The following is a 12,489-nucleotide window of genomic DNA, read 5'->3' as shown; positions in this document are numbered from 1 at the left end:
AATCAAGATGAGCAAAAACAATGGTGCCATCTAATTGGCGTTGACTCCTAGTGATCATATAGACTTTCTCTGGCATGAAAACCTGCAGTAGCACATCCAGAAAGTATAATTGTTTGACTTCATATTTTCACCCATTTTTATGCAGCCATAATTTTTGAGTTATCAAGCTAAAATGATCAATTTTATCTGAAGATAAGTTTCATACTAAGTGATCCTCGAGATATTAAGCACTTAATCGTCCTTGCATCCTTCTCTGTAAACCTCCCAGATTCATTAAGTGTCAACTTTTGGCCTATAATGCTAGACTAGACCAGTTTCTGATCCAGCAGGGCTCTATTCATTTCTTGTGAGCCATTCACAACTCATTTGGACCATTCTATAATATGCCTAAAATTTAGTTTGTATATTTTGATTTCTGCTGCATTGAGGAAGAAAACATTATTTATAGTATGTGGAGATAGTTGATTAAGCCTTTTATATGACATCCTTTAGACTGCTCAAACATTTTCATACATATTTCATACCTTGTTTTACTTTTCTGCAATTATATTCATATGGAAATTCTTCTCATGAATGTCTTTCCTGTGGGCAAAAATACTTGATTGTAGTTAAATGAAGACTGACAATACCACTTATTAAGAAAATTATGCTTTTGATCAGGGGTCAGGAACTATGGCCCTTTTATGACCTTTGGACTTCAACTCCCAGAATTCCTGAGCCAGTATAGCTGACTAAGGAATTCTGCGAGCTGAAGTCCACAAGTCATAAAGGTGCCATAGTTCCCCACCTCTGCTTTAGATATTTTGTTTCAAAGATGGGTTGTCATTCAGTACAATCACTCTTAAATTTGCTTATTCATAATGGCTTTCACTTTTTTTCTCAGCTAGAACAATAGCAGCTGTCAAAAAACTTTGGCTAACATCAAAAACCTAAATGGATTTGGGCTTGAAGTGGAGACCATTGGACTGTAGACTAGACTGGGAGGTTAATAAAACATTTTTTTTTAAAAGGCCATGGCCAACCTCCATATTATTCCAGGAAACTTAGATGGACATGGTCATAAAGTCACCAAGAACTGAGCTTTATCTTTTATATTAATAATTTATTACCTGCTCTTCAGGGCATGGTAATAATAATAATAATAATAATAATAATAATAATAATAATAATAATAATAATAATAATAATAATAATAATAATAATAATAATAATAATAATAATAATAATAATAATAATAATCTGTAGCTTCCTGCAATAACTCCAGCAAAGCTACAAAAAACTGTGCTACTCGGAACATCTTACATTTTAAGGAGATACCTGGTTGATACCTAGGATGCTGGCAGCAACCCATGTCAGCCATTAGTGCCAGTCAATTTGAGTGTTCAGTTGACTGAGTTTCATATTTTATGAATAAAAGTTTTATAATAATAATAATAATAATAATAATAATAATAATAATAATAATAATAATAATAATAGTAGTAGTAGTAGTAGTAGTAGTAGTAGTAGTAGAGTTGGAAGGGACCTTGGAGGTCTTCTAGTCCAATCACCCGCTCAGGCAGGAAACACTATACCATTTCAGACAAATGGCCATCCAGTCTCTTCTTAAAAACTTCCAGTGTTGGAGCATTCACAAGTTCTGGAGGCAGGTTGTTCTACTGATTAATTGTTCTAGCTGTCAAGAAGTTTCTCCTTAGGTCTAGGTTGCTTCTCTCCTTGACTAGTTTCCATCCATTGCTTCTTGTCCTGCCTTCAGGTCCTTTGGAGAATAGTTTGAGTCCCTCCTCTTTGTGGCAGCCCCTGAGATATTGGAACACTGCTATCATGTCACCCCTCACCCTTCTCTTCATTAAACTAGGCATACCCAATTCCAGCAGCTGTTCTTTTTTGGAAGAAGTGTTCTGGCAAAATTCAGAAAGACTTCCAGACAGCAGTCTGAGGCAAATATAATACTGTACTCTTTATACACTTATGATTGTGTATCATCTGACCCATCCACTGCGATAATCAAGTTCGCAGATGATACAACTGTGGTGGGTCTTATTACAGGTGGGGATGAGACAGCATATAGGGTGGAGGTACAAAAACTATCCATATGGTGTAGTAACAACAACTTGCTCCTAAACATCAGCAAGACGAAAGAGATGGTGTTAGACTTCCGGAGAAAAAAGGAGGAACCTGCCCCACTTTACATCGGAGAGAACTGTGTAGAGAGAGTTTCCTCCTTTAAATTTCTGGGAGTCTACCTCTGTGAAGATCTGACCTGGAAAGTTAACACAACCCAGGTGGCTAGAAAGGCCCAACAGAGGCTTCACTTTCTTAGGGTCTTGCGGAAGAACAGGGTAGAACAACAGCTAATGACCCTCTTTTACCGGTCTACTATAGAGAGCATCCTCTCGTATGGTATTGTGGTTTGGTATGCTGGTCTGACAGCCGCGGACAGGAAAGTATTACAGAGGGTAGTGAACACAGCACAAGACATTGTGGGCTGTTCCCTGACACCACTGGATGACATCGCCAGGGCTCGTTGCCTTGGAAGAGTGAGGAAGATTCTCAGGGATGACTCACACCCTGGACGGTATCTCTTTACTCTCCTACCATCCGGTAGGAGATATAGGAGTATAGCCAGCTGTACCAACAGGCTGAAAAATAGCTTTTATCCGTGGGCTGTTAGGCTTTTAAATGGGACATAATCTCTGTGAACTTATGCAGAATTGACTTGGGAGGCCGGTGTGTGGTGTAGTTGGTTCACATGGTGTGGTGGGATGGAGGGTTTGTTGTCACTGTGTGTTGGGGGGAGAGAGCACGGGGGGAGGCTCAGCTAATCTCAATGTACACATGTTGTACTTTGACAATAAAGGTTTATTATTATTATTATATGCTTTCAGTTTTCTTTTTCTCCAGTGGGCTGCCTTTTTTCTAACGGAAAATATCATTTCTAATGGAGTAAATCATTGGATTTAAACAAGAGGCTTCTGTTTGTCAGTCTATAAATGTAGCATTTCTTTCTTTCTCAGAAACAAATCTCTTTACCTATCTTGTGTTAGTTCTGATAATATCATATTCCAATTATCTAATATCCAGAAACCTCCCAGAAACTTCCAGAAGTTGTTACTACAATAGCTTTTATGTGATTTTAGCATGGCAGAAGATTCACCTGTGCATGAATTGGACTAGATATTGATTAAATGGCAACTATATTTGATTTTAATTACTTTTAGACATAAAAATAAAATCAAAATTAGTTTTGACCTATCTTTGCAGTCTGTGTCATTGAGCAAGATGATAGTTCACCTTAGCCCGTGTTGCTGCTGATACAGTGGAGAGATGGGCAAGAAACATACTCTTGATAATGATTTGCTATTTTTAAATTATGGTTTACAGGTATACTGATGTCCTAAATGAATATGGAGTGGGGAATCTTTCTTTTTTTTTTCCCCTCAGCGATTCAGCTGGGCAAGAAGGCTTGGGCTTCAGAAAGTACCAAACACAACAATGATTCTCTATAGAGACATGACCAGATCATTATGGTTACTCCTGGTGACGATACATGTTTCACTACTCTGTTCCCATTTGTTTATTCATTTCAGAATAAAATAATTTCTCATTTCAATGATACACTTATTTCAATAAAGGAGCAATAACCTTTGTTGGCTTTTACCGATCTCTTAAGCGGGCCTTTCCCAACCTGGTGCTAATAGAGTTTGAACCCCAATAAAGGCTCTCCTGGCTGGAGATTAGGGCAGTTGAAGTCTAACACTTGGAGGTTGCCTGTTTGGAGAATTTCTTATTTTAACACAGAATTGACTGTTGAGAGTGTACACAAAACCTACATTTCAGACTAGCTCATTGATATTGTCAGTCAGGGTAGGATGGCTGAGAAATTTTGTTTTGTTTTTAAAATGATTTGCTTTTAATATCTTTCAGGTAATGTACTTTAGCTCTCTTTTCCCTTATATCGTACTTCTGTGCTTTCTAATCAGAGGGCTGCTTTTAAATGGTTCACTGGATGGGATTCGTCATATGTTTACTCCAAAGGTAATATTTGAGTGCTTCTGATCCCATTTACTATTTGCCTTTCGATAGCTTCAATAAACTCATGCTCATAATCAGTTAGAAGGAGTCTACTGATTTGAGATACGTGTGTTATTGAAGATAGTTCTAGCTCAAATATAAAAAGTAATTTGTTGTGTGTTTTTAAACTACATCAGAGGATTAGGAATTTTCCATCTAATTGGCATGGTCCTTGATTTATATTCACTTTCAGTGGTTTGAGTTTACAGCAGTAGGAAAGACATCCAAAACACTGTATTGGTGTGTTTGATGAAAGAAGAGAAGATAGCTTATTCTATGACAGGAGGATAACAAATTTATGTTATGTTATGTTATGTTATGTTATGTTATGTTATGTTATGTTATGTTATGTTATAATGTAACTTTCAAAATTAGATAAAAAAAATCCTTGACACATTGTACACCCTCCTCTGATTCCCTATTTCAGCTATTTGTCCCCCAGTGCATGGACTGATCCAAATAAGGGGAAGGGGAGATGCCTCACCAGTCTGCCCCTGCTCTCCTTCATGGGATTAAGGAGTGAAAGCTTAAAGAGAGAGGTTTAATAAAGCTGTGAGGAGTGGCTCAACTCCACCTTGGGGAATGGCTTCAAGGCTACAGCAATCTGATTCAAAGTGATGCCTCAACTTGAACAATTAACTAACTGTGCCCAAACCAGAAATCATCTTTTAGTGTAAAGCTCCAAATAGCATAGCCACAAAAACCCAACATTTAAAAGAAAATGCTTTTTTCATTTTGTTGTGCCACTTCAAATGGGGACTTCAATCAAATTTTGATCAAAGCAAAATGCCCCTTTGAAGACCTTCACAGCTGCAGCTGTTACATAATCTAAATTATCTTAGTACACATTTGAAAAGTGATTAACATGTTGCAAAGTATACAGCTGATTTGTACAAGACAATTCCAAATCTTATGTCGAATACTAAGATGTAGCACAAGGGTGTCAAACTCACAACATCACATGATGTGTCGTGACGTATCGCGACTTTTTTTTTGCCATTGCTGGCAATGGAGTGAGCACAGTTTTGCTATGATGCATCAGGCCTGAGGGCTGGCAGTTTGACACCCCTGATGTAACAGAATCATGCAAGCATTATTTAAAATTTAATGATGATAAAGTAAACCAGAGAATATGAAAAGGTTTAGGAAAAGTCAGCTGGGAAGTCTGAAACAGCAGTTGGAAAGAACTAAGATTTATTTAATCCCTTTATACAGTGCTTTTTTTGTAAAAGAAAAAGGTGCTGGAACTCACACATGTCATACAACCCACCTTGCCTACCCTACAAGGTTCCATCCAAAAAAGGTGCCGGAACTCCGTTCTGAGCGTTCTATGAGAAAAAAAGCCCTGCCTTTATATATGGGCCTCAATGATTTTACACCCTGTGCAGATGGTAATTAATTCTACATGCTGTCCATTTTAGATAAGCAGCTTGTTTGGGTACGTAATAACCTTTTTGAGAACAGACAGATACAAATATCCCCTGGATTAAATAATTTTGCAACAATCTTCTTCAATTTCTGCCCCCAACAGCCATTTATTCCCCTGCTTTATGTCCAGCACTTCACCTTAACTCTTTGCATTGCCAAACACACAGAGAGGTAGAAATTAAATACCTCCTCAGGCTTGGAACCAATAATAAGAGATCTGGACTCTGGTTGGATTTTTCTCAGCTACCTATTATTTTAAAGTCAGGCTTCTTCCAGTGCAGAACACCAACTGTTTTTCTAAATCAGAGGTGCACAATAAAGGCTTAACTGCTTGTTTTTTGGAGTGTTGGAGTAGGTGATATAATATAGGAGGGGCCAGGCTGACATTTTTTTTGTTTCAGTTACAATAAATCAAATATTTCAATATGGCTATCTCCATGTACTTATAAGTTCAGTTTAAGTCAGAGACTTCCTTCAACACAGCTATATCAAGTATAAGAAAACTATTGTTGTAAATTTGCAGTTCAGTATTATGTCTGATAATTTGGTTGCAATGAATTGAGCCACCATCCCAGTATTTTCAGTATATAAAATACTTCTATAAAAGTAAATTTTGAGCCATTCTTAGCTCAATATTGTCTATACTGAGAAGCAGCCAGTTTTTCGGATTTCAAGTCTTCGACCATTCTATCTACTCGACTCAAATTAAATATTTATTCTGGTCGAAAACCAGCATAATTCTATCTACAATTTTGTAGCAAAATGTGTGCTTTTTCACTGATACACCTGTTAATCCTCCATCCTATTAAAGACTACTTAGAAGTAATTATCATAGTTTCCAATGGTTTTTACTTCTAAGGAAGTGAACATATGATTGCATCCTTAAGTCCATAAATTCATTTTCCATCAAATAATGAGTAGATGTAACAATACTTGAACTAAAAAAAAACTCAGAGAAATGTGATTACTGAAATGTTGAGGGGAAAATAAAACCAGAAAGAACTTTTCTAGGGTAAGATTACATGACTGACCACAGTAAGCCTATTCAAAAGCAATTGGAAATTGAGAATAAAAACTGTGTATATAGTGCTATCTAGTGGTTTAACTATGGTATGTCAACTTGGGAAGATTTATTTATATGATAAATCTCAATAGAAGTATTTACGGTAGATAGAAAGTGTTTCCTATTATTGAAATGTACACTTTTAGAGAACAATCACTCTATCAGCTTATAAAAATATTTGGATTTCCTTTTATTATAAGAATGCATTATGTTTAACAAGAATATTGAAATAATGGACTATTTTAAAATTTCTGTTTGTTAGATAATACTGACATTTGGCATATATCAAAATCCAGAAGCTGTGACCTTAGATCAGCTTTTAGTGGAGTAAACACCATTGAACTAATAACACGTTCATCAGATTAGATGGGCATAGATGTGTGCCATCAATCTGGCTTTAGCTTCAGCTACTGAGTTGTTCTGTTTTCAGAAAGTAAAATTTACATTTCCGTTTAAGATCTGTTCAAGCTATTTATTTTCTATAATTGATATAAAGGTGAAAAATAATTTTAAAAATTCCCCAAATCTTGGTTTTTCAAGAAATGTTACATGTTGTTGAATAAATCATTCAAATACTAAAAGCACTTTTTTCTCAAATTCCTGAAAATTGATTTTCCTTTTTTATATAGGAATCATAGTTTTACTCTGATTTTGATTTGGAGATTAAGCAGCAATTAATAATAAGAATTATTCATTTGAATCAGTCATTTATCAATTTAGTTCTGCTGGGTTGTTCTTTGTTATTTCTGACATGCCAAAATTTCTCTGGGAAAATACCAGTTTTTCTTAAGAACCATATTGACAATATTATTGGTAAAAGTTTATTTTTACCTATATAAATGGAAAATATTAGCAAAATTTTTAATGTCAGGTTTAAGTAATATTTGGAATATGTTTTAGCTAATTTTCAAAACGAATAGAAGACAGAATATACTCTTGGTTATCTAGTGCAGTGTTTGTAACTTCCACAACTTTAAGATGTGTGGACTTAAATTCCCAGAATTCTCCTTGCTGGCTAGAGAATTCTGGGAGTTGAAGTCCACCTATCTTAAAACTGCTGAGGTTGACCAATACTGATCTAGTGACCATTATCAAATTCAGATTTGGCCTGAGCTATGTTTTACCACCGAAAAGTGATATTTACAATGTTTCCTCATGATTTGTTCCCTCTCTGCTTAATGGAAATGCTGCATTTTGTAGTTGACTTATATTATATCTGATTTCAAACAGCTTGAAATAATGCTGGAGCCTAAGGTCTGGAGAGAAGCTGCTACTCAGGTGTTCTTTGCCTTAGGACTTGGATTTGGTGGAGTCATTGCCTTTTCGAGCTACAACAAGAGAGACAACAACTGCCATTTCGATGCTGTTCTGGTGTCCTTCATCAATTTTTTCACTTCGGTGCTGGCAACTTTAGTGGTGTTTGCTGTTCTGGGCTTCAAAGCAAACATCACAAATGAGAAATGCATTATCCAGTATGAATATTTATCCATTTTTATAGAATATTTCATTGAGGATTTTCCATTCTTATTCTTTTGTGTGATTGTGTGCCTTTGCATTTTTGTGCTTGTTTTACAGAAATTCTCAACAAATTATCAGCCTTCTGAATAGTGGAAACCTCAGCAAGGCTATCATACCTCATCATATTAATTTATCAAGTATTACAGCAGAGGATTATAATCTGGTTTATGATATCATTCAGAAAGTTAAAGAAGATGAATTTCCTCTGGGTTTGAAACCATGTCAAATTGAAGATGAACTTAATAAGGTCAGAGTAATAATTCAATTCATGATACAAAGTTTACAAATGACCAATTGTTTTAATAAACCTCTAGTCCTTTGAGAATAGCATTGCTTTTCACTTCCAAGGAATGTACTAAATCAGAACTTTGCCTCAAGTTTCCTTGTTTATGTTCTATCCATTCCCATCCTTATCAAGTTCATAACTGGAACAGTTTACTGCTGATATTAAGGAATGTACAAAATCCATAGCTGGTGTCTTTATTTTTCCATGCAATAAGCCACTACTGGCATTCATTCATTCATTCATTCATTCATTCATTCATTCATTCATTCATTCATTCATTCATTCCCATAGGGCAGGGGTGTCAAACTGCTGGCCTGTGGGCCAGACATGTCACACAGAAGCCGTACCCACCCCATTGCCAGCAATGACAAAACAGTCCCGATATGTCACGCAATGTCACATGACATCGCGAGTTTGACATGTCTGCCATAGGGTAACTCTGGGTGGCTTACAATCATAAAAATCTATCTATCTATCTATCTATCTATCTATCTATCTATCTATCTATCTATCTATCTATCTACCTACCTACATCGAAACATAAATAAATTAAAACCAAACATTAAAATCTAAAGACATGTGGAGAGGGTGAGAGTGGAATGGGGGAGATGGGATCTGTTGTTAATCAATCACCTCCTCTGTGCTGTTCCTCCTTCTTAGCCAATTAGCAGAGCCACGTCTTTACGTCCTTATGAAAGAAGGGTTGGGGCCAACCTCACATTGAGGGGCAAGATGTTCCAGAGGGCAGGAGCAACAACAGAGAAGACTGGCAAAGACTGGACCCCACCAGCTGGAATAATTGGGTTGACAGGACCCGCAGGACGGGCCATTATATCAGTGTTACTGCAATAATGAACAAAGAAAACTCTTGGAATAAAACAATGATCAGACAATCATCTTACTCAGCTTGCTGTCATAGCTTTAATCAGTACCATCTATCCCTGCTCCTCTTCACTAAGTGTGTTTGTTCACCATACAGTGTCTCTTTTGTCTTTTCAAGCTTCCTCTTCTTGACCAATTTTAATCACTGAGACTTCTTCTTGACAGGCTGTTCAGGGAACTGGTTTAGCTTTCATTGCCTTCACAGAAGCCATGACACACTTCCCTGCTTCTCCTTTCTGGTCAGTGATGTTTTTCCTGATGCTGGTAAATCTAGGGCTTGGCAGCATGTTTGGAACCATTGAAGGGATCACTACACCTATAGTTGATACCTTCAAAGTGAGAAAAGAAATTCTGACTGGTGAGTTGGCATATGTTTCTTTCTTTGAGGTTATCTGCAAGAAAATGACCTCAACAAAGTAGCTTCCTAATTTGATTTTATACTTATGGAATGCTTTTTTCCCAGTAGAAAAGGTGCTTTTATTCCTCTTTGAAACCCCTCCTATCACAGGACTGTTCAGAGCAAATTAGGAGCATGTGCAAGTTACTGCAGGGCAGAGATAGAATTGCCTCCCTTTGATGATAGACGTGATTCTGTCAATAGAAGACCACATGGGTTTTATTAGAAGTGTGCCAAGCATTTCAAGTTCAACATTTTCAATAGGCTGTTCTGGTCTCAAAGGAAGCGCTCATGCACTTTTCTGACCTTACTAGCAAGGTCAGAACAGTAATAGAATACTTCCTATAAGGATGGAATAGTCCATCTCAAATATGGAACAGTTGTTCAAAGACAAAAATGGAATTTTCAAGAGCCAAATTATTCAAATGGAAATTATTTAATATACTTCTTAGATTCTATTAATCCTTGTTCTGAATATTTAGACCTGCTTGATTGTTACCAAGGCTGGCCATGAAGAGGTGCTTTGGAATTAGTGAAAAAAATCAATGTTTCTTTTTGTGTGCATTTGAGTGCGCCTTTGAGTAAGGGCTCACTCCTGGTGACTGCCTAGAGCAGGGGCCTTCAAATTTGGCCCTTTTATGACTTGTGGACTTCAACTCCCATAACTCCTCAGCCAGGCACGCTGACTGAGGAATTCTGGGAGTTGAAGTCCACAAGTCATAAAAGGGCCAAATTTGAAGGCCCCTGGCCTAGAGAAGTCCCTAAAGTTCCCTTTACAAGGTTTTTCAAAAGTTGTTTGTCATTGCTATTGCTGTACTGAAACTTTTAAAGTATCACAGACTCTTTTTAGGATAAAGGAGTTTCCTATAGGATTATGTGAACCCAACTTTTGAAGATAGCTTATCACATAATCCTATGACCTTTCTTTTAAAAGACAATTTTGTCTTTTTTTTCTTCACACATCTTGTGCATATTTCTCTCTTTTTTAACATTAGTAATCCTCCATTGGAATTTTAAATATTATAACCAGTGTTTCCAAGTATTTAGGACAGATGTGGGTATCCTTTTTGGTGGATAGGTACATTTGTGAAGTTGCTCTTAACAAATTGGTGCTCTAGGAAATTTCCAAATTAAAATACAGCTATCGTGACAGATATCAACAGAAAAAAAATCTTTTTTTCTGGGCAAGTAAGCATAGCCCCTATGATGACTCATAGTTATATATTCTCAGAATAATAATAATAATAATAATAATAATAATAATAATAATAATAATAATAATAATAATAATAATAATAATAATTTAATTTTTATACTTATGGAGACCATAAGTATTATTTTAAATAAAGTTAATGCTAGGTACTACCAGATTATGCTGAAGGTGCATCATAGTACCTAAATTATATTATTGTTATTTTGTTATTGCTCTGTGTTTCTACTGAGATAAGCACTCAGAACAGATAACAATTTTTAAAATAAATACAGGTAGTCCTTGACTTTTGACTGCAATTGAGTCCAAAATTTCTGCTGCTAAGAGAGACAGTTATTAAGTGATGTTTGGCCCCTTGTCTTGCCATAGCTGTTAAGTGAATCACTGTAGTTAAGTTATAATATGGTTTTTAAGTGAATCTAGCTTCTCCATTGACTTTGCTTGTCAGAAGGTCACAAACGAAAGTGTAAATTAGGATATCTGGAAAGATATCCAAAAGAGAGACAGTCTATCTGTGCTGTTCAGCTTCTCATGTTTTCCCAGTTTTAATTTCTTCATCTTTCTGGATCCCTTTGCATATTTCTTTTAAGCTCAGATTAAAATTGTTTCATATTTGGTGTGTACTTCTGTAAACTATTTGGAGGTCTTTTTGCCTAATACATGTTCTATGATAAGCTGCTTCCCTAACACAATACAGTAATGAAAAACAGTTTCCACTAATGTAGGCATTGGAGAATTACATCAGAACATTTGAAGAAGTATGTTTAAAGAAAAGTTTATTGATTCCTATTTCAATTTAAATCAATATAATTATATCGTTTGAAATTTGGTTTAAACCAAACATATTGATCCCCATTCTAACATATCATAGTCACAGGAACATAAGAAACTACTTTATATTAAATCAAATCACTAGTCTGCTTAGCCCTGTATTGCTGATTCTGACTTGCAGCAGTTGTCCAAGGTTTGAGAAGAATCTTTTTGTGCCTCTATCTGCCCATGCCAAGGATGAAATCTTAGAACGTCTACCTGGAAAGTATGTGTTATGCTCTGAAGCCACTCTCCAAATATTCTAAATAATAATAGAATGTTCCCAGTCCTTTTTCATTTCTAACACTGGGAATTTGTAACTAGCTAGGTAGGAAAAGAGTCATTCCTAGTTTTGCCACATATTTCTAGATGAAGATTAGAGGATAAACAAAAAAAAGGGAAAAAGGAAAACAGCCAAGCTGTAGTTTGATCTCAAAAACAAACAAACAATGACAACAATACCAAAAACACACAACCTCTACTCTTTTCTTTCTCTTTTCTTTCAGTTACTTGCTGTCTTCTAGCATTCTGCATTGGCCTCATATTTGTGCAACGGTCTGGTAATTACTTTGTAGCAATGTTTGATGACTACTCTGCTACACTGCCTCTACTTATTGTTGTCATTTTGGAGAATATTGCAATGAGTTACGTTTATGGAATAGACAAGTAAGTGCATATACTGCATTCTTTAATATGCAATACTGCTAATAATTCTGAAGGTTACAATTTTATTGATCTAAAGGGCAGGGTTGTCTTGCTCTATAGGAATGAGTAGAAGATGGCAGAAGGCAGGGAAAACGGGAGACTAAAGAACACATTTT

At 36.0% G+C, this 12,489-nt stretch overlaps 1 protein-coding gene across 1 annotated transcript in view; it reads left to right on the top strand.

Moving 5' to 3' along the window:
* Nucleotides 1–12,489, top strand: part of SLC6A15 (solute carrier family 6 member 15) — a gene marked incomplete at its 5' end in the record, with an annotated part of 29,722 nt that overhangs the window by 11,601 nt on the left and 5,632 nt on the right. Inside the window, 5 exons of the mRNA XM_081331837.1 lie at nt 3,928–4,038; nt 7,796–8,037; nt 8,141–8,330; nt 9,417–9,609; nt 12,175–12,334. Coding sequence (XP_081187963.1) covers nt 3,928–4,038; nt 7,796–8,037; nt 8,141–8,330; nt 9,417–9,609; nt 12,175–12,334 — 896 coding nt within the window. The remainder of the gene's footprint in view (nt 1–3,927; nt 4,039–7,795; nt 8,038–8,140; nt 8,331–9,416; nt 9,610–12,174; nt 12,335–12,489) is intronic.

This window comes from Vipera berus (assembly GCF_964194415.1).
Source record: "Vipera berus genome assembly, chromosome: 6".
NCBI classification, from domain to species: domain Eukaryota; kingdom Metazoa; phylum Chordata; class Lepidosauria; order Squamata; family Viperidae; genus Vipera; species Vipera berus.
The sequence above is the reverse complement of the archived record's forward strand: the minus strand, read 5'-3'. Positions and strand labels throughout refer to the sequence as shown.